This window comes from Lepidothrix coronata, unplaced genomic scaffold, assembly GCF_001604755.1.
Source record: "Lepidothrix coronata isolate B3197 unplaced genomic scaffold, Lepidothrix_coronata-1.0 Scaffold112, whole genome shotgun sequence".
NCBI classification, from domain to species: domain Eukaryota; kingdom Metazoa; phylum Chordata; class Aves; order Passeriformes; family Pipridae; genus Lepidothrix; species Lepidothrix coronata.
In genome coordinates, this window is record NW_016690292.1 from 1,058,240 (window position 1) to 1,081,568 (window position 23,329).

The 23,329-nt window shown below is 39.1% G+C and overlaps 1 protein-coding gene across 5 annotated transcripts in view; it reads right to left on the reverse strand.

Moving 5' to 3' along the window:
- Positions 1-23,329, reverse strand: part of MAST2 (microtubule associated serine/threonine kinase 2) — a 192,297-nt gene that overhangs the window by 140,554 nt on the left and 28,414 nt on the right. The window contains exon 1 of one of the 5 annotated variants that reach the window (XM_017824612.1): positions 11,991-12,190. The exons of the other annotated variants lie outside the window; for them this stretch is intronic. Coding sequence (XP_017680101.1) covers positions 11,991-12,014 — 24 coding nt within the window. The 5' untranslated portion in view covers positions 12,015-12,190. Of the gene's footprint in view, positions 1-11,990; positions 12,191-23,329 lie in introns of those variants that run through there. 5 annotated transcript variants of the gene reach the window in all.

The following is a 23,329-nucleotide window of genomic DNA, read 5'->3' on the forward strand; positions in this document are numbered from 1 at the left end:
GAATACAGTGCTTTCAAGCATTAATCTATTCCATGCCCAGCTCATACAAGATTTTGGAGCTCACTCCCTTCCAGCAGTTTTACTCCATAAGCATCAGTTCAGTCATCACACACCACTGACACTGGCAGAGATTACCATGTTTGTCATACCACTGCAACTGAATAAAACTTCCACAGCACCAGAACAAAATGAAACTTCACTAGTTCAAGTTCAAAACAAACCAGAATATTTATTTCAACTTAATGATAGTTGTTCAAAGTAAAATATAAATATTCTTTACGTTGTTGAATTGCATTCTGGCTTTGGGTTACTGTGCATTTCAAGCAATAACGAAGCACATGTCTAAAATAAAAGAGAATATTCACTGTACTTTGACATTTAATTTTTAAATAATGCTCAACTAAAATGGTTACTCTAAGCCAAGTCTGAAAAGTCACTTAACAGATTTTTATATGTATCTGTAAAAGCAGAGTTTCAAAAATAAGGTTAGCCTCACAGTTTAGATTTCCCTTCTTTCCATAGGAATATTCACAAAATTACTGGATAAAAACTAAGACATAAAAAAATGTATTTTTGTACTTTATACAAAATCCTGCTTTTAGTTAATAAAATATACACTAGGTGAAAACAGAAAACCTCAAATTCTAGCATCACTGTTATGTACTCAGTCAACCTGATTTACTCCAAACAATTGTCAGCATTTTTACGAGACTGTCAACATTACAAGCAGAAGAGTAAATAAAAGAAGGCTGAAGTTACACTCACCTGCAGCCCTCTTCTTCGAAGAATACTTGAATCATCCATATTTCAACTGCTGATCACTAAAGCTCACTTGCTTCTGGCTGGCTTTGCTCTCTAACTGTTAAAGAAGTCCATTATTTTCAAAGTTTTCTCCCCCCCCCCTCAACTCCCCCTCTGTCCACTTGCTAAAAATAGGGCATGGTCTTTCACTTGCCTGTCATGAAGAACCGCAGCCACGGTCTCTGACTATCTGTAGGTAATTTTGCCTGCCTCTCTGTGGCAGATTTAGCAGGTCACATTGGAAAAAAGCTGTTCGACTTTCCTAAATCTTTTCAAGGTTGGATGTCTCATTCCCCTCATACACACAACTGTCTACAAATATAATAATAATCCACGACTCCATGTAAGGCCAAAGAGTGGAATTTAATTCAGATCCCAGATGCGTATATTTTTGCTTTATTTCTATTTACTTGAGCTGTTGTAAGGGATCAGTAAACTAAAACAGCTGCCTTCATTTACTGTGTATAATAAGCTCACAAAATCCAGGTCACATTTCCTTTAAAAAATACACAGTCACGCTAACTAAAAAAGCAATACTGTGGGCACACAGGACACACTGCTACCTAAAACACAGAAAAATCTCGCCGTGAAAAAAAAAAAACAGAAATTTTATTTTTCCAAATTTTGAAAAATTCCTTTAGTCCTTTGCAAGACAAAGCGACTGTCAGATTCTTCAGATACTGTCACACATTCTTTTGTTTCTGCTATCTCTGAGGTATGCTGGGCTCCTCCGTATGCAGCAGGCACTGCACATTCTCCAGCTCGTTGCTGAGATCTTGCGACTCTCATGTGCTGAAGGGTCTGGAACACATGTTGCAAGTTCTGAACATTTAAGAATTCATTCATCTATTCATCACTGACAGAGCTGTCTGAAGAAGCCCTTCCCTCATCGTCATCCATGGCAAAAAGGGGGGGAAGAAAAAAAAGAAAAAAAACCCACCACAGTTCAGCTGAGGCTTTTTCAGTCTGTCCTGCAGTTTCTGTTTTCCAGCTGCCTTCACACAGACAACTCCAACAAGGTCAAAAAAGGCTTTGCCCCTTTAGGTGCATTATGCCAATCCCATTTTAAAGCATGAGCATATAGCATGTGTTGAAAAATAAAACAACAATAAAGCTTTTAGCTATACCAAACACCATTTCAATAAAAGTCTAGGTATGTTCATCCCAGTATTATTTAAATTACTGAGCATGTCAAGAAGCCTTTGTCCTACACATGCCCTTTCTATATTATAAAGGAAAAAAGAAAATATTGCAAATATAATGAACAACCTACTGCTGCAAAGACCTTCATTTTTTTTTTGGCAGAAAGCTAAAGCAACAGATTTCATCTCCTGATAAAACCTAGGATGAGCCTATTTATAAACTTCTGCATATAAATACTGTATTTAAAAAGAACCCAACTTAAGGTGCTGAAGAATTTCATGAGATATATAAAAGAAATCAAACTTCATCGAGAGCTGTGTTTATGAGGGGATATCAGCCAGACATCCTCAAGTGTGCAAACGCAACAACAACGAGAGCCCAGACCGTGGGCTGCCTACCACAGCTTGATGGAGTGTTCCTGTTCCCACAGTTATGACAGCTGCAAAACCAAAAAAAAAGTCTCGGCACAAGCACACAGGTTGGTGGTGCTTAAAGGAATAGAGATTTACACGGCAATCTTTAGCTGATCTTCATGCGAAGTGACCGAGTCACATGAGCTAAACACATCATTGTAAAGTCAGCTGAAAGCAGATACAACTCAATCCCATTCACCAGGCTTTTTCTGATCCTCTGCGGAGCGAGTGTGGTCTTTTATTGTGAGCAGCTAATAAATCCTCATCTTGCCGTACCTCCTTCCATCTGCCGTTTTAAACAAGGGAACGCGGAACGAGGTCTGCAGCGCCTTTGTGCGCTCCAGAGAGGGCAGGCAGCTCATTTGCATGGAGTATAACTGTACCACATAAAAACCTGCGCGCTAGTGAAAACAACTCCATGAGCCACTTGATTTTAAAGGAACAGCATCTTCTTTCAGCAAACATGGCTGGGAAGCGTCGAGCCACGCGCAAAAACTCCGCGGGAGGACTTAAGAATATGTCGGCGGGGGAAAACAGCAAGAGAAAAAAATTCAGATGAAGCTCTGTTTAAAAGCAGACAAACGTAAAATGATCATAGTCCTTCACTGTGATAATATTTATGATGGATGTCAATATAATTTCCTGCATTTTGCTATCAAATGAGCTTCCTCAGAAAAATATACCAAAGACTAACTTCAGTTATCAGACATTGCTGTCAAACAAATGCTATTTTTACTTCCAAAAAAATCTGATAGAAACAAAACATTGTGGCATGCTTGCACAAACACATTACATGCAGTTTGCATTTGATTTCAGTCTACACTACATTTCAGAAATATTTATATTAGTCCATGCACTAACCAGATCATTGATCTTACCTCTTCTGACTAAGGTCACCAGCATTAAAGAACACATTCTGTGAGAGGAATCAAGGAATCTTAACAATTATACACCACCATTCACACTGTATTCTCTTCCTAAATCAGCCACTAAATGAAAATGTTTAAGCCAGATAACAGTAGTATATAACCATAACTTATTTCCATAACATAACTGAAAGCATTCCTATTGGCACATATATATCTAATCCTTCTTGGATTATTTACCGTAATATTCAGGCATTGCCAATTCTCAGGATGTCTACACGAGTGACTTGTAATTGATTGAGGCTGGCATGAGTCTCCAAATGCCATAAGAATCATCTGTTCTCTTCCAAATTTCAAGCTTTCTTGGGGAGGATGCTTTCGAATTGGCTGCCTGCCACACTCACCCAGCTTCTGGGGTAGAGAGGCCAATCAGGGTTACTGCAAAAAAGCAGGCATGGCTTTTCCTCCAGCTTCCTTCTCTCCCCCCCCTTCTTCAGTGCAAATAACGTTTATTTAAGTGTCAGATCAAAAACCACCACCAAAAACATCCTGAATGTGGTGACCACCTCCTCCACCCTCCTGTTTAACTAGTGAGACTCATCCACTCTCACTTCTTCCTTCCACAAAGTCTACCACAGAAAAGCAATGATGAAAGAGGGTGGGAGAAAAAAATACTCAGAATCAAACTGGATCAAGCAAAGGACAAATGGAATTTAAAAGCAACTCCCTGACATGGAAAGTTTTTCTTATGAAATACTACCTTTAGAAATTTATCCGTCATTTTACCAAGAGCTTACACCATCCTTACACATTCATTTTGACATCTTAAGAAGTGTGCAGGTAAGCCTCCAATTAAAGATGACAAAGTATTTGTATAAGACATTACACTAACAGATATATTACTGAAAGATATTACGGAAACTGAAGTACACTCAATAAAGTTTTATCAATTATATAAAAAAGTTAATTATAAAACAAATTCCTTAAACAGTTTTCAGATGCAGTCAGCACTTTGAAAAAGTCTAATAAAATACCTGTTTATCAGAAGAAAAATGCAAAATAAGGTCATGTAATATTTGAATCCTTTAAGAATTACAGTACCTATCTTAGCACTCAACTTCACTAAAAAAAACTGGGAGATTAAAAAAGGGAATTCAAAATTGGTTCACCAAAAACTTTAGCAAGCTCCTAACTCAATTCTTCCTTCCTACATTTGCTTTTCTCTGCAGTAACAAGAAAAGAGAAAGGGTAGTGTAGTAGTGGGATCACTTGGACATAATCCAACCAATTCCTATTTGGCTGCAGTGCTCTTTATTCAATCCTGATTTGAAGAGCCATGAACTTCCAGAACGTTCAGCAAGGGTTAGGTGGGTAAGTAGGGAAGGACAGCTTATCAGCTTGCCAATACTGGGATGAATGAAAGGAGCCTAAGAGTAATTTCCAAAGAAACAAAAGGAGGCACTGCTTTACCCAACAGTCACACTGGGCTATTTCTTGCTGTGAAAAACTGGGGGGAAAAAATCACGACCATGGCTAAAAGCATTTGGACAAATTCATTGAAGAATCTGCCAAGACCCCCTAGAAGAAGAAAATACATTGAAGAAGACCCAGATTCACAAACAGCTGCAAGTGTTCTGGGAAGGGACTCTGCCTTAAACACCTGCTATCAGAGATAAGCTGCTGGGCTCAGCAGTGTAATTGTTCTACGTTTTTATCTAGGTAGAAAGTACAAAGGTAGTGCTTGCTGAAGACAACAGTGTCTTGCATCCTACAAGGCATCAACTCCAAAAAGGAACAAGGTGTAATGGTGAATTTGTAAACTGGAATTCTAAAAATAGTGTGTGGCTCTGACAGTTCAAGTAAGCACTGAACAGACGAAAAGAACTTACAAGTTGTAAAAGAGTGGTATTGTCTCTGGGTATGACATGGATGACATCATCAAGGAAAACCATATCTGTCACCTGTATTTCAAGATGAATATTGAGAAAATGAAAGATCCAAAATAAATGTTTTCAGGGTAGAAAAAATTGGGGTTAAAAGACTTCAGGAACTCAATCTCCTTTAAATGTCACAGGAAAGACCACAAGTATGACAAGTCATTGAAGAACATTAGGAGGCCCTGAAATTTTACTCCTTGCACAGTAGAGAGCCACCGACTCTCCCTCTCAGAGCAAAACTCTAGGAGGGGTCTGTACTTAAGATTTCAGTCAGCATTTCATTTCTTTTTATAAGACAAAATCTCTTCTCATCCGTGCTGATTCAGACTTCATTCCACTGCCTGCTACCAAAATCTATTACTTCTCTGTCTTGTAGAAGAAAAAAATCTGAGAGGTTAGAACATTTCCAGTCCGAAGATGACTGGAGTTTTCCATCCATTAACTTCAGTACAATCAAAACACCAATTCTTTCAGCTGTTCTGTAGCCTGCAGGTTTTCAAACAGCGTCAGTGGAAGATGACCAAGGGCAGACCAATTTCACAGTCAGGAAAGCAACGACCACAGGAAGTCTCTGTGAAGCCGTGCAACTGTTCCCGTGTTCAATACATTTTACTAAAACATAATTGAGAAATTGTGAATAAGCTATTATCCTATTACTCACATTTTCTGCTCACCAAAGCAACTGCAAAGGGGGATAAATAAGAAAGGAGTCTGTATCTACTATATTAGAGAGTGCATTTACATATGCACAAAGACATATCTGTGTGGAATCACGTCTCATCTCTGAGCTGCATTCAGTTTGCTTATTGTACTACCTATGCTGAATATAAAATATCTTTTATGTATTGTAATTGAAATTTGAGGTGTATTTCAGGAATCACTCAACATTCATGAAAAAAAAAAGAATTAACTAAAACACGAAGAGAGAAATTCACTTTGCTGTGACTTCCTAGTCCTTTCAGTTTTTTGGCACTGCATCCTGCCATCTTTTGTGGTTTATGCTGTTGGATCGGAATGGAAACTTACCATCACCATAAAAGCAAATCCAGTAAAAGTTATCTTAGCAATCAAATCATCACACTGTGGATCATAAATGTGTGTGCTCTCCAGTACAGCATAAGTGAATCCAATAGCTGCATACCTTAAACTCATAACACAAGAGGTCTAAGTCCACTTGCATTGACCACTCAGAAACTTTTGATATTTCGTATGAACTACAAAAACACCAGAAAGTCTCTCACACAACTGGGACCCCATCACTGGAGACGTGGTGTGAAGGACATCAACACTGCACAACAGGATGATCCTGTGATTAAGACTCATTGGTGCTTTGCCAAACAAAGAATACTCCCATGTAAAAATCAGGCTAAAAACCCCAACGGCTTTTCATTCATCTGCTTTTTATTACATATTTTATTATCAAGGAACTTTTTGAACCAATTCCCCAATCTAAGATACTGAGATTGAAAATTCACATTTTTCATAATTCAAAATTCATTATAGTTCTTATTCTATTTAGTCAAAACTAAAAGCAACAAAACATCAAGCTGTGGCAAACCTTAAAGATATAACACTTCCTTTACATAACATATTGTCAGCTGGGGAAAAAAGATCACTTTCCAAAATATTATCAGTTGACAATTTCAGCAGAATTTTTTTAAGTCTTCGGTAACATTTGTCTGTGCAAAAACAATGAGCCAAATGTTTCACTGTCAATCTGAAACTTAAGTGCTCGGGGTTTATTATTTATTTTGATCAAGCTATGTTTATCTGGAAATTTAAAAATGTGTCTCTTCGAGATACACTGACAGACTACTGAAACAAGGAGGTTGATGAAGTAACTTGTTTAAAAAAAAAAAAGAAAAAGAAAACAGCTTGGCAGCCAACCTAAGGAAACTCGCCTGACAGCTTGTCTGAATTTCTTCTGCATTTCTTGCCTATTTACAAGATTCAGTTTGATAAACTAAGACCTTTGGAGCAGAGCTGTGCATTAGCAATGAACCATAGCAGGAACTCATCCTGAACCACCACTTATGAGGCTTGGTCCCAGGAAAAAGAAATGCTGCAAAAAATGTCTAAAATCCTCAAGGTTTACACAATACTCAGGCTCTCACAGCGCATTTTCTGTTTCCAGTTTGTTGGGTTTAGATTCCTGGGCCAGACTGGCCCATCCCCCACATCCAGTGCCTTATGAAAGGCGGCACTCCCACTCATCTTCCATACAAATGTAAATTTGCTGCCTACAAGGGTGGAGGAAGGAGTTCATTCATCTACAGACCGACTGTTTTCATACTGTACCACAGAAGGTATATTCAGAAGGGACACCAGACCAGCTTCCAGGCAGAAACAAGTTCCTTGGCTCAAGCCCCTTTTGAAGCTAACACCTTCAGAAAGGAATCTTTAATTAAACTGTAATATTTAGAGAAATTGCTAAATTCACTACGCAAACATTCATGTTCTGGAGCTGAACTGCCATTGGAACACAATGGTAACCAGCTTCTCTGATGCTACATTTCAAATACAATACCATTCCTAAAACAAACATTTTTTTTCTGACTGGCAGAAAAGCCTTTTTCAAGGTTTGCTGTAGATTTAAACCTGAAGAAAACACATTTTGATGACATTGCCAAAATCAGGATTCTCTTCCTTTATTATAAGACAACCCTCATGCTTCAGAGGACTTAAAACATCAGCAGCCAATACCTCCAATCAGAACAGCAACAAACCCAAAGCTCAGGGACCCAATACCATCTCATGTGTTTCCCTAATGAAGGTATTGACTTAAAGGTTTTTAGAAACAAAGCCTATAGTTTCATGAATCCCACAGGAAAGACAACATGAACCCAGTTAGCCCCAGAACTGTTTTGCCACAGAATTTGCTTTGATAAAACTACAGATTACAGATAGATCTCATATCTAATGCAACCACATGCTGGGAAATACCCCCAAAATTTTACTATACACAAAACATTTCCTCCACTATCCACACTCCTGACTAGCAGCACTCTTCCTGCAGCCTCACTGGTTTGCATATACAGACTTCCCCTTTCTGTAAACTCTTCCCAAACTTTTCTGCTTCCGATTCTTACTTCACCAATAAAGCCACATTTGACTTTGAAGTACAAGCTAGACAATTTTTATATAGAGATATCACTTCCTTTTCAGAGTTAACAAGGATAAATTGCAAAGGTATGAAACTCTACCAAGCTGTATTTCACTGTATCTTCCTCTCTGTAGGATATTTGTCATTTTGGAGAGTCACTTCTTCAGAACAAACACTTGATGCTTCACAGAACATGGAACCTCTTCTATTACACCAGCATAACATTTACAAATAATGACTCACACTGTCATACACACTCATTCATTAGGGAAAAAAGCAATGAAGAAAAATGCCATGAAAGTCAATAACTGATTTTTCTTTAATTATTCTGCTAAGAACAGAGTCTACAGCACTGACTATATTTTTCCAACTTAATTCACATGCAATTCATTTTAATACACCATGAATTTTACCTTTATTTCCAGCTGACATTGAAGTGCTTAAACAAGTCTCCAAAGGCTGTACCATTTTGCTAGCTTAACACCAACATGATATACATTCAAACACTGCCTTTGAAATAAATAGTGAAGACAAGCCAAAACATTTGGAGTTTAGAGGGCTTTACTCTCCCCTACTCTCCTTGTTTATACCTGACTAAGCTTACACTGATACCTAGGGAGACATCTCATAGCAGTTCTTTACTGATGGATTCTGACAGTTTTTTATTCTTGTTTCTGGTCTCAGACAAAACTTTGCTATTGATTTCTTACAATTTTGTCATCCCTCAAACTGGTGGATTAGTTAAAAGCTGTTCATTTTTTATAGATATCCCTTTTCCCAACATTTATCCACTGAACTAGAACAATAGCTGTAAGAAAGATATAAGAATAAATTCATTCAGGATTTCAAAGATTTACAGTGCAGTGATAAATATTTTTTTTTATTCTTCCTCTCCCCAGGATCTGCATCAGACCTTCCCATTTTTGTAAATTCTCCCCCACTGTGTGGGTTTTTTCCTTTAAAAGCTATTTTTCATTTTTTAAAAAAGTAGAGGCATAATAATAATTTGTCAATCTCAAACTTTTTTTGGTTTTGTTTAACAGAACCAATTACATTCAATCAGGAGAAGAAACAAAAGACAGTAAAATTGTTGACTTGAAGCCTCAAAGAATTTCTCAGAGGAAAAGTATGACATTAATTATTTTAAAAAGTATGTGAAGACAACTTCCTTTAGTAAAACTAGCAGGTCAAAAATGCTTGGATTTCAAATTAATATGCAAATATATATATTTTACATTTCTTGATACAGTTACACTTTACTCCAAATTAAAGTCAAACCCAAAATTCTTAGGCATGACACTACAATACTCTCATGTCCAGCAACAAACATTTCATAAAAGCAAGCATGCTTCATTACAGCAGCAATATATATATATGTTCTTTAAAGCATTCAGACATACTACTGAATTGCTAATATCACATTGACCAAAGCAGTTGAAATCTTTTGTTCTTTGTTAAAAAAAATAAAATCTGAGCTCACCAGAAAAAATTGAAATATGATTTTCATGCATCATTTGAATTGTCACCTGGGCTTTTGTCTCTAGAACTGACAGAGAATATCAATGTGTTAATTGAAACAAGCAGTATGTAATCCACAGGACATCTTTAGCATATGTTTCCTTCCAAGAGCTGACAAGAGCTTTCTTGGATTTCTCAGCACTAGAGCCTGACGTTTCCATTTTCAAGCTAAAAATATGAACAAAAATCTTACACGTTTACATAAATATGTATTTTCTCAGCAGTATCCTTCCACAGGAATCAGACACACTCTATCAGTTTTGAGACCTCGAAAAATAAAATGGGAGTGTGGTAACATTGGCATGAAAGTGTTGAAACCCCCATCTTTAAAGCCGTGTTTCTCTTCATAATTCAGAGGCCCAGAAAAATAAATTCAATCAGAAATCTAGCTCCAAGATGGAACATACTTACTGATGAAGGAGAATGAGATAGTGGATGTAACAAGGCAAAGCTCAATACTCAAAGCTATCATAATTTAAAATTAGACATAATTATCCTTAACAAAACCAGGCACTGTGGAAAGGGGCTTTGGAACAGCTGCTCCTCTTCAATTTAAATGCTCATTTGTTTTACATTGACCTAGAAATCAGTATCCTCCTAACCAAAAGCCAATTAGATAATAGTCTGTCTTTCAAGCTTGTAGAATACTAATTTTTTTAATGTCTTTAGTAGTGAAAAGCAAAGAAATAAACTGCAGATGATGCCACAAGAGTGCTCAGCTCCAATATGCACAACAGAAACGTGAGGGTTCCCTTCTCTCCTTTCTGGAAGGTCAGATTTACAGTCCAGGGAAGACATCCATCACTTCCTTGTGCTGACCCTACAGTGCAGTCCCAGCTTGGAACAACCACAGGATGCTGCAAAGAGGCATAGAATGCACCACATGGAAAGATCTTCAGTTTGCTGAAGTAACATCCCACCGTTCCTTCCACAGTAAAAAGTAACATGCCAAACTGACAACAAGGAAGCATTTCAAGAAACATTTTCAAAATCTGCCCTTCCAACCTTGCCCAGAGTTAGGTCACTAACACCAGTGTTTTTGGAAACAGAAGGATGCCAGATTCTTTCAGTACTGCAATATAAACAAGCTGCTTCTCGAGCAATGAGAATTAAAGACACACAGTTTCTTGCAGATTTGAGTTTGCCTTTTTGCCCCTTGCTCCCTCCCATAGTCCTGACAGAGGTAACTCTGGCTCTCCTATTTTACTTCCACCCCAACTGGGGACAGCACCTCCCCCAGCTAATCGAGCCCTCTCATATTTGAGTGTCAACCAGTGCTGCCAAACCACAATAAACAATGAACTGACTGTCACCGAGAGAACGTGAGGGGGTGTCTCCTACTCTATTCCAATTCTTATATTATTGCAATTACAGTTATTTTTGACATTTCTTCTTCTTTTCAAGCCTGGATGAAATTGGCCAGTGGCTTGGAAGTTACCAGGAAAGAAGGAACAATGGCAGAAACTTTGATTCCCTACCACTGCTCAGTGTTTCTGACAGTCATGACCATTCATACTATTACTTTCAATTTTGGTTAAAGCCAATGCCAAAAATACATATTCATCTACAGATCTGTTCTAGCTCAAAAGAGACAAAATGATGGTAAGTGCCAGTTTGATTACTACTCAAATACAGAGCCATAAGATTTCTTAGTCTTCTGAGCCTTGGCAGCATCCCTAGAGAAAATTCTTTCCATGAAAAAAGTAGAGCCTTATCTAAATGCATCAACAAAATAAGCTTTTCAGAAGGCCAGTATCATACTGAGTCTGACAGGATCCAGCACAAAACCAATTAACACAGGAAACTATATTAGAAAACAGAGAATTCAATTCTACCAATTCAATTCTACGTCTTCATAGAAGAAAAACACTGACAGTCATCAGTAGCAATTCACAGTCCCATGCTGAAAAAGAACCCGCTAATGCAAAAGGTGGATGTTTTAATTCTGAAAGGAGCCTTCCAAAACTGCTGAAGTTGTGAAGTAAACAAGCCTATATTGACAGAATGATCTCACAGCAGAACACGAATCTGTACAGTCAAGGTGGAATTCAAGGGAAGGAGAAGCTCTTTGCAGAATAGGTAATGAAGCTGAAGAAACCCCTGTCTCCTTAGGTTTCCTTCCGAAGTCACTGAAGTAGAAAGCAACTAAATCTAAGTGTGAGCTGCAATGGACAAAACAAACACAACAACAGCAGCATTCTAAATATACCTCAGAGTTCTCAGACATCAGCATTAAGAGTTGATTGTAGCAGTTTGCTCTCTGTCCTCCTGTGCTCCTGAGTTTCCCACACTAGCAGCCCCCGTTCCTTCTCAGTACTGCCTTCAAAGCTGCTTTTGCAACAGGAAGCAGGGGAAAAGCCAAAGTCCATCCCTACCCAGCCAAACAAGTAAGCAGATTATCGAGGAAGTTTCAGAGCAGCTAGGATGATGTCAATCCCAGGCAAAATAATTACTTCAGTCCTGTATCAGCTTTTCCAAAGAACAAGCAGAAGTAACATCAGTTGTTGAGATTTTTATGGGGGGGGGAAGGTTGAAAATAAGTCACTGTGGCTCCTGAGAAGAGTTCTTCTGTGCTTTGGATGGGAGAGGTGGAGGTTGAGGTGTTCAAATTACTGCTTCTGCTGACCAAGTAAACATATCAGACTTAGAATTGTTTAGAGATTTTAACTTGACTTAAAACTACATCTCTAAAACAATGTATCTCTATGAAACAGCAAAACTTTCTGGGTTAAGAACCTGCCAATCAATCAAATTTTCAAAAGTAGCTGTCAGAAGAATTGTTAGTGAATATGACCTTTCTGTGTCAACAGAACAGCCATGCATATAACATTAGATATAAGGAAGAAATTATTCACTGTGAGGGTGGTGAGGCACTGGAACAGGTTGCCCAGAGAAGCTGTAGATGCCACATCCCTGCAAGTGTTCAAGGCCAGGTTGGATGGGACTTTGAGCAACCTGGTCTAGTGGAAGGTGTCTCTGCCCATGGCAGGGGGTTGAAATAAGATGATCTTTAAGGTCCCTTCCCACCCAAACCACTCAATGATTCCATGATTTTAACTGGTGACTTAGAAATAAATATAAAACCACTGCTGACAAACGTACTGTAATAACAGTGTATAAACAATGAGGTTGGCACTGTCAGGGTGATCTGAATGACTTGCTCCTATGTACATACATGTTAATGCAACCAAATGGTAAATCACACTCATAAGAATTAGGATTCAGGCAACTACAACATGAAGTGAACATCTGCAATTCTGTAACAAGATTGCTCATGGGTCCTGTTTTATAAATATTGGTAACTCATTTGCCTGTTTCCAGTCCTCAAACTATTTTAAGCAATTGGATATACAGCACAAATAGTAGTTCACATGTTTCATCTTTGAATTATTTTAAAGCTGTGTCACTTTCTCCTTTTACTCACAGAATTAACAACCTCCTTTATTCTGTTCCTAACCACTCTGCTTTCCTTTTAACCACTTTTAATTCTTAATCAGGGGCAAGTGTGGGGAACACTGCATTTCTCTGCTTGAAGAAGAGATCCTTAACCTCTTGATTAAGGTTGTGGGTTTGATGCCTGTATGCACCATTCATTTCAGAGTTGGACTCAATGATCCTTGTGGGTCCCTTCCAACTCTGAATATTCTGTGATTCTGACTCAATTCGGTTCTTTGGAGACTATAAAGATTCAAGTCTCTTTGCTGACGTTCCTTGCTCCTCAACAAGCCTTCTCTTTCTTTTTTTTTTTTGAAACTGAAAGCAACTTTAGCAGGTTTTTTGACTGGTTTTAGCTCTGCATACCTCTATTTCTGTTTCAGCCTTTAGGGTGGTTTTTTTGACTAACAATTCAAGCCAGAAGTGAGCCTTGCTAACCATTACTCCTCCTCCTGTGGGATCTTTGCTGGAGCTCGATCTGCCTTATGAAACAGTCACTGTAACATGTAAAGTCTACTCTCCTCATGTCCCAGCATTTTGTGGGATTAAAGTAACTATTGGTAAAACATACAGTAGATAGGATAATAATGATACTTATGGGTAGTGAACATTATTATATGCTTTCCACGACTCTGAACTGGGGGGTTCAACACAAACAGAAGCTTGTAACAAAAAGCACAAGCTCAATCATGTAGCTTAGGTGAAATGGGAGTTAAATCAACTACATCCATTTTATGTAACACAAAACTGAGTTTAACCAACATTTCACTGCTTGGTCCAGAATGGCAAATTGTGGTTACCTACTTCTGAACCACCAAACTACTGGAGAAGTTTCCTGATGTGCAAGGAAAAATGGAGCTAAATATTACTAACAATTGTCCATGACTATTGTCAGATGGAGATTTCATACAGTGCAGGTAGAGTTTGATGATAAAAGCCTTGTTGATAATGGGACAAAAATGAAATCCGATAGCAGATGGAAGGGCCTGCATCATTAATGTACTCCAGTGAAGAAGCTGAGCACCATCACACCTTTCCCTTGAAATTAGTGCAATTTATGGTAAGCCGGGGGGAAGAGCAGCAGTTCACCTTTTGCTTATGGAAAAATAGAGAAATTCAGCAATTAGAAGGTAAAGGATATCTATCACTTCATTGCAGAGCCAAGTTTAATGGCCAAGCACCCTTCCAATTAAACAGGTTTGAATCCATTCTTGACACTTTCCCAGGAAGCTGATGCCACAGATTTGTCTGACAAAAAACCACAAGGAACAGGGTGTCCCAAGGGTTTTCAACACCTCTCATTTTACAAAGATTTTCTGCCATTTTATTTTTAAATCTAATATATACGTTCGTTCGCGAAGCCTAGCCATGATGACATATATGTATGTATATACATATATACAATCAACTGACTTCTAAATAACTTTTATCATAAAAAAATAAGAAGATAAGCGAGCCACTCAATTTATTAGAGTGCTCCCTTGGAATTATGTTGGCACATAAATCAGCTGGTTTGTTTGTGGATATTACCCAGTATTCATACACGTTCATATCAGCCATCAGAATGTCTGATTTTCTTTCTACTCTCTCGTATAATTCAACTACTTCTCAGTCAGTGACATTTTAACCACAGTATGTAAATTATACCAAGGAAGTAAACATGTCAGCAGGCAAGTAATCATATGGAAAATAAAAGATGTCACTGTCAAATATTCCACTTTAAACAGCTGCCTATTTAATCAGGATTGATGTTGAAGCCTGATCAATATAGTTTGGCAATGCTGACATAGTACTTTTCCTCTCAATTCAGATAGTTCTGCATCTTCATGACAGTTGTTCCTCTTTTCTTTCAAAAACTTCATCAGTTTATCTTGCCAAACGTCTCTACCTCATTAACTTATTTTGTTTTAAGATTTAAGAAATAACTTTGATAAGAAACGCAAGCATTTTAAAGTCATAACACACTACATTCTACTTTATTTTGAAAGAAAACATTTGATAAGTGAATTTTAAGGCAAAACATCAAAAGCTTACCTAAAACCAAACAAATAGCTATTAATAGATTTAATAATACCCACAAATTTTTACTTTTTACATTGCATACAGTCATTTGAGCAGAGTCAAAGAGATTGTGGATCAAAAGGCTGTGACTCAGAACATCATTCATTTAGCAATTCTAAATAGTAAAGAAATAAAAGTAGTACCAGAACTAGTAACTGTACAAATTTTGGGCAGCAGTAAAGCTACAATACAAGATACAACTCTACAGCTTTCACAGTAAGATTCCCAGACCAGTAGTCTGACAGTGGAGAAGGATTAAGGAGGTCACAATAAAAATATAGTTGTGCACGAAGCAGCCCGAATTCACAATTAGCCAGAATTGTTCTGGCTATCATCAAGTCATAAGAACTGAATATTACTATGGTGAGGGTTTTTTTAAAACACTTATGTGAAAACACAGGAGGGAAAGGAGAGCTCAGGAACATCCAACTGGCAGGAGGGGTCTTCAAAGGGATTCCAGCTCATGTTGGAGCCAGCACAGTGTGCAAAGCTGAAGGAGAACCCAAGGTTAGCAGCACTGGTGAAATGCAAGCAGTGATCAATGCTCCAACCTTTGCCTTCAACCCTTGGATCCTCGACACTGTGATAAGAACCGTACGTATTTCCCTTGACAACAGCTCGTCCATTAAATTAGTTCAATTACCAATATTTAGAAAATTCGAGATGCAAATTTGCCCAAAGTACCTCTGCAGGCTTAACTACTTGAAATACAAGTCACAGTATCTGACGAGGTGGGTTTGTGTGAGAGATTTAGTGCATGCACTGGTAACTTTGTGTAAACAGTCACAGCAGTATTCTCTGGGTTAAAGGTATGCAAATTTATTATTGCTAATTGCTAATTTTATTATTGCTTATTGCGAATTTTGAGTGAAGACAAATACAGAGACCATGTTAAACCTGAAGTTTCATGTTTTATTTAAACTCCAAGGCAGAGAATTTTAATTCCAAGTTTCACATAATAATTTGTTTTCATGGACAAACTATGAACCCTGCCATAGGAGTTCATCATATAACTACTTTTAGTGTCACTATGCTGTATGACCACATTAAAATAATGAGGTTTGAACATTCCAATCTTCAATTAGAGCTTTGTGGCTTCAAGCACTTAAAGAATAAATGTTGCCATTAACCTAGACCTTACCCCTCAAATATGCACCAAATATATTAACAGTGTTACTGAATCATGAGGTCATTGTGAAAATGTAAATCTCAGTGGATTCCATCACAAAGCAAAATCTTGAGGATTTTAATAGGATATTATTTAAGGTATAAAATTAAAGTCTCTCATTAAGTGATCTCAACAGCTCATTTAATTTATCAGGCTCAAAAAATATTTTAAAGGTTATTTTAGGTTAATTACATTTCACATCCTTTTATGACAGATCTGAAACCCTGCACATCTTTCAATCCTCTGTTACAAACATCCCTCCTTGCCAATAACAGAGTTCACACTGACACACATTTTTGCATACTCACACTACAGTCTCAACATGACTGTTTTATATTCATGATGAACATAAAATCTTTCTTTTTAATGGAAACTTGGTCATTGCAATAAATAGCAAAAGCAGAAGCCCCTCAGTCAGGGGGTTATTTACTAAAAAAACGGCTCAGGTAGCTGGTTTATTTTGAACACATACAGCACCCTCTCAGCAAATTGTGCATTAGACACTTAGGTGGCCACAAGTGCTTCCAGTGAAAAAAATTCAGATCTATCAAAAATGCCACAATACAGGAATTCTCCTCATCTGTTCCTACAGTATACAACAATTTGAAACAAACACCTGGCCATTATTATTTATCCTAGTTTCTGTTCACAAAGGTAAGAACTACAGATATTGACTCTAAATCTAGCTTGCTAATGTAATGTTTATTCTGAATTCATACCTCATGTTCTCACAGCCCAAGGAGCCTGCAGTGCCCAGCAGGGAAGAGTCTGAAACTCACAATTAATGGAGAAATGCTCGGGTTAGCAATAAAACACAGCAAGGCCAGGTAAGAGATCACGGTATGTCTCGGCTTTTGAACAATTGACTTGAAAATTTAAATATCTTGAACACAATCAGAAAAAAAGAAAATTATACCAGCACTCTATAAACAGTGACTGCACCGTCCATTTGAGCTCCAAACATTTGCCAAACATTAATAAACTGAGATTTACAGAAAGCCTGTGAGGTGTGCTTTACTTTCAGTTCTACAGGTGACCAAGGGACTTAACCTCTCTGTATCTTAGTTTATCAAAGTTCAGATATCAGGACTGTTGCATAAGTCTCAGGTTTTAGCAGCGTGTTTCACTTACAAGGCTACCCTTATCTCTGCCAAGAGATTTCACCTCTCCCCCTCCAGTAATCTCAAGGTAATAAGGATTTCAGATTAACTGTTAGGAAAGGTTCTGAGCTGCAGCTCTTCAGAGGCGATGCACATAAACCACTGTATTCCCACTGTCCTCCAAGTGGTAAAATAAGCAACCACTGTGTCTCTGTGGTTGAAACTGTATGGGTGGAAAAACACATTGCATGGCATGGATAAACCAAAATGACACAGTACAGGAAAACATACCAAGCAAAAAAAACAGCCAAACACAGAGGATTATGCTACTAATTTACAGAGCATCTCCAAAGCCTTTGCTTAGTCAAAATGCTGTGGGGGATTAGTACAGATGCCCTGAAGCTCAAAACAGTTTGCATTTCTGGAAGAAAGCAGTTTGAAACTTTTTTTGAAATTTGAAATTTTTTAAGACCAATCCTCCTATTATCACATCCTAGGAAACAGTTTTGAGAAGTATTACCAGACACAGAAGGCAGCCATGTTAAAATACTAAATGCAGATATCTCACAGTGCCTTTCTATGGAAATACCTGCCAAAAATCACCAAAATAAAACAGCCAATTTTCAACTACTTTAAATTAAAAAACAGAACTTTTATTATCCATATCATTACGTAGGTCATTAAGAACCATAGAACAATACTCATGAAACTAAGCCTCACTCAGCGACAATGTGTGTTCAAGACAGACTGAATAACTATATTTTAAGTTCTCCACAGCTCCCCAAGCAAAAAGAGCTAATTTCCCATGCACACTACAGCAGTTTCTAACTTTACACCTACAATAGTGCTGCTGTCAGGAAGAGGACTGACTGCATGTGCCAAAAATCAATTCAACATATTCACAGACAAAAAAAAAATAACATGCAGCATCTGAAGATAATGAGAACTGCAATCATTCAAACTGACAGTCTAGTGCCTAACAATTATCACAAGGCAAGCTTTATGAATTCATATTTCCTACAATGACAAGCCTCAGGTTACACAGAAGGGTGTTCAAATTCTCTTTCTAATATGAAAATCTCCTTTAAGCCAATGAGTCCACTCCAAAATGGAATTCACTTAACTGAAGTGAGTAAAAAGATGCTGACTGTGTTTAGTAACATGCTGAAGTTTCTTCAGAGCAAGATGCTGACTACATTTAAGTAATATGCACTATATAGTAAATATAACTTTAGTACAGAATTTATCAAAATCATTTCCTGTTCTGTACATGAGTTATTCAGAACAAAGTTTCCTAGTGAAAAACCAATCAGGACTATCAGTTTTGGATGCCACTGTGAAGCATGTGACCTGAATCTATCATGAAAACACATAGAATCACAGAATCAGCTGGGTTGGAAGGGACCGCCGAGATCATCAAGTCCAACCCTTGATCCACCACCACGACAGTTACTAGACCATGGCACTAAGTGCCACATCCAGTCTCATCTTAAAAACCTCCAGGGACGGAGAATCCACCACTTCCCCGGGCAACCCATTCCAATGCCTGATTACCCTTTCTGTAAAGAATTTCTTCCTAATATCTAACCTAAACCTCCCCTGGCACAGCTTGAGACCATGCCCTCTTGTCCTACTGCTGGTTGCCTGGGAGAACAGATCAGGCCCCACCTGGCTACAACCTCCTTTCAGGTAGTTGTAGAGAGTGATGAGGTCTCCCCTGAGCCTCCTCTTCTCCAGGCTGAACAACCCCAGCTCCCTCAGCCTCTCCTCACAGCACTTGTGCTCCAGTCCCTTCCCCAGCCTCATTGCTCTTCTCTGGACCTGCTCCAGCCCCTCCATGTCCTTCCTGAGCTGAGGGGCCCAGAACTGGACACAGCACTCGAGGTGCGGCCTCACCAGTGCTGAGTACAGGGCAAGAATCACTTCCTTGGACCTGCTGGTCACACTGTTCCTGATCCAGGTCAGGATCCATTGGCCCTCTTGGCCACCTGGGCACACTGCTGGCTCATGTTCAGCTTCCTGCCAATCCGAACTTCCAGATCCCTTCCTGCCTGAAGTCCAGGTAGACACATCCACAGCCCTTCCCTCATCCACCAGGTGGGTCACCTGATTGTAAAAGGAGATCAGGTTGGTCAGACAGGACCTGCCCTTCCTAAACCCGTGCTGGCTGGGTCTGATCCCTTGTCCATCCTGCAGGTGCTGTGTGATTGCACTTAGGATGATCTGCTCCATAACCTTGCCAGGCACTGAGGTCAGGCTGACGGGCCTGTAGTTTCCAGAGTCCTCCTTCCGGCCCTTTTTGTGGATGGGTGTGACATTCACCAACTTCCAATCATCTGGGACCTCCCCAGTGAGCCAGGACTGTTGGTAGATGATACAGAGTGGCTTGGCAAGCTCTTCCCAGCTCCCTCATCACCCTTGGGTGGATCCCATCTGGTCCCATAGAATTGTGGGGATCCAAGTGGCTCAGCAGGTCTCTAACTGTTTCCTCCTGGATTACAGGGGGCCATTCAGACTCTTATCTCTTTCTACAAGCTCCAGAAGCCAGCTGTCCTCAGGACAACCTGTCTTACTGTTGAAAACTGAGGTAAAGAAGGTGTTAAACACCTCAGCCTTTTCCTCATCTTTGATAACTATATTCCCGCCCATGTCCAACAAAGAATGGAGGTTTTCCTTGCCCCTCCTTTTGCTATTGATGTATCTGTAGAAGGACTTTTTGTTATCCTTCACAGAAGTGGCGAGATTAAGTTTAAGTTGTGCCTTTGTCTCTCTAATTTTCTTTCTACATGACCTAACTGTATTCCTAAACTCTTCCTGAGCAGCCAGCCCTTTTTCCTCATAATCGGTAGGCTCCTCTCTTTACCCTTCAAAATCTGCCTGTTCAGCCAGACCAGTCATCTTCCCTGCCAGCTTGCCTTTCAGCACACTGGGACAGCCTGCTCCTGTGCTTTCAAGACTTCCTTCCTGAAGCATGTCCATCCCTCCTGGACCCCTTTGTTTTCAAGGGTTGTTTCCCAGGGTACACTCTGAACTAGTCTTCTGAATAGGCCAAAATCTGCCCTCTGGAAGTCCAGCGTAGAGCCACAGATTATGCTGATGGTGAAGTAAAAGTTGAGCAATTTGCAGTTTGATTTAAAAGCCAAGAAATGGCTAATTCTTTCAAGAGGAGGTTTGAAGAATGCCAGCTAAGTTTGTCAGAACTACAGAAAGGGCACTTATCTCTGGCAGCAGGACTGTCAAAGGACACCAACCCTGTTGTGTATTTTGAAGTTTCTGCTAATGATGAACCTTTAGGACACATAACCACGGAGCTGTTTTCAAATATTGTCCCAAGAACTGCTGAAAATCTCAGAGCCCTGTGCACAGGAGAGAAAGGATTTGGATTCAAGAACTCCCACTTTCACAGAATAGTCACCGACTTTGTGTGTCAGGGAGGAGATATAACTAACCATGACGGAACAGGTGGATGGTCAATTTATGGAACAACATTTGAAGATGAGAATTTTGAAGTGAAACACATGATACATGCATTTTTGTTTTCCTACCAGGGACACCTTAAAAGCTGTGACAAAGGTAAGTCCCTGCAAGCATTCTAAACACTGCCCAATGACTAGAACTTGCTCCCTACCTCTTCCTCAAGCCCTGTCCAAATTCCAAAATTGATAATGTACCCAAGCTCTCGAAAATTCACCAATAGACTCTGCAGAATATGTAAATGCAAATGTCTAATTAGTATTCATAAACTTAGACTTCACACATGGCCTTAATTTGGAAATCCACTTACTTCCCATCTCAGGTCATTACAATTACAACTGACAATTTAAAATGCAATTTCCATGCCTTCATACAGTAATAAAATCCGTTCATTCATGCAGCCATAGTTTCTGCTGTCTTCTCCTTTTCTAATATAAAAATATTAAATCCTACTCATATAGTCAAGTATTGAAAGTCCTTTACTCCCTGAAACAATTTATGGCCTTTATCAACTGTAACTTTAATGATTAATCTTAAACAAAAATATTTTCAGCTGTATTGAGCAACATTTAAATAGTCAACCTAAAAGTAACATTATCTGTGACAAAACATTTTGGGAAAAGAGCAGCTCTCAGTTTCAGAAGACAAATGTAAATGAAGTTTTCCCATCAGATTCAAATGCCTGCTTCCATACTAAGTATCCAGGCAACCAGCAGGAGGTAGTGCTATGCACAACTGGCATTAATGATTTGTCCCCCAACTAGTATTGTATTTTTCTATAAAAAGACAGAGATTACATCTAATTCTTTTGTGAGGAGATAGAAATCAAAACTCTCTGCACTCACATCGAGCAGAGAGGTGGAGAGTGTGGTGGAAGATCAGATACTGTGGCTTGTAAACTAATATTAAATTTGCTAGTCATATACATGGTATCTGCTAGTCACTACAAACTCTATCCCTTCCAAGACCTCATCCCTCTGAGATTAACAACCCAGGTGCCTGGGTGCATAAAGCAGAGATCCTAAATAATAAACAGTAAACTCACTAAAGCACTGGGGACTAAACAGGAGAGCCAGAGATAGAATTTTCTTTTATAAGTGGGAGGGGTTTTGAAGCAGAGTACAAAGCTGGAACTCCCAGTTCCACTGCACTTCACCAGGCCTTTTGAATTATTAACTTCCGTACTGAACTGATGAGCAGCAGAGAACTAAGGGCTCCTTTTGGCCGCAGGAGAGCATCCCTGGCTCCAGCCTGGGCCGCCCCAGAGCCCCGGCGAGGTTCGGTGCGGGAACTGCAGCTCCCCGCGGAGGGACGGCCGGGGCTGCAGCGCCACCGCCAGCCCAGAGGCGGGAGCACCACACGGCTTCCCACCCAAAAAAAAAAATAAAAAAAAATAAAAAAAATCGCAAACTGTTTATAAAATCACCTCCAAATAATTTTTTTTTAAAATAAATTTTGTTTTATTCATAGCTATCCTAGCCTTCATCTCTCTGTTGCCAGAGAAATGATGCTGCAAACCGTGGTACAGCATTATGATATGGAGAGAATTCATAGTCCAGCTAAAGGAAAAAAGCTGGTTATTAGCAAGTGATTCCTGTGGGATACGGTCCCGGAAATAACATACCCGTGCTGTAAAGCAACTAACAATTACCAGGATCTCTAAAAACGTTTGACAAAAGCTCGTTTGGATTGTGGAGCTCACGATTCCTGTCCCCAGCCCCGGAACACCAGCAGATGGCAACCCAGCTCCACAGACCCCTCCACAGGCTTGATTAAAACATAGCCATTAGATTCCACTTCCACATGAATTTACAGGGAATTACCTACAGTCACTCACTAATTCAAATCTGTAGCCAACTAGCCACTCTTCTTCACAGCCAGGAAAAACACAAACTTGAATCTTCTTTTTAATGAACACTGTCCTGCACAGGGGAAATAAACTATTAGGGGAAGTTTATATTTTAGGTACAAATGATTATATACCTAATATATCTAATATGAAATTAAAAAAGCAAAGGAGCAGAAGTTTAGAGAATAAATCGTAAATATTCTCTCCTACATCTAAAAAGCATACCCCAACTTGAACATCAAAAGTAACATGGCATAGCATGAAGTCTGTCTCAGCTACCAAGTTACTTGCTGAGCCAAGGACCCAAGATCACAAGAACGACCCATTCTCCCCATTCCACTCGGTATTGCCTAATCCACACAGCTTTGGGGAACTAAACATTTGTAATAAATCAGCTGAACTGAATGAGAAGCATCACTGCCTCAGTGTTATTCAACACAGGAAGTTCTTCAGCTTGTTTG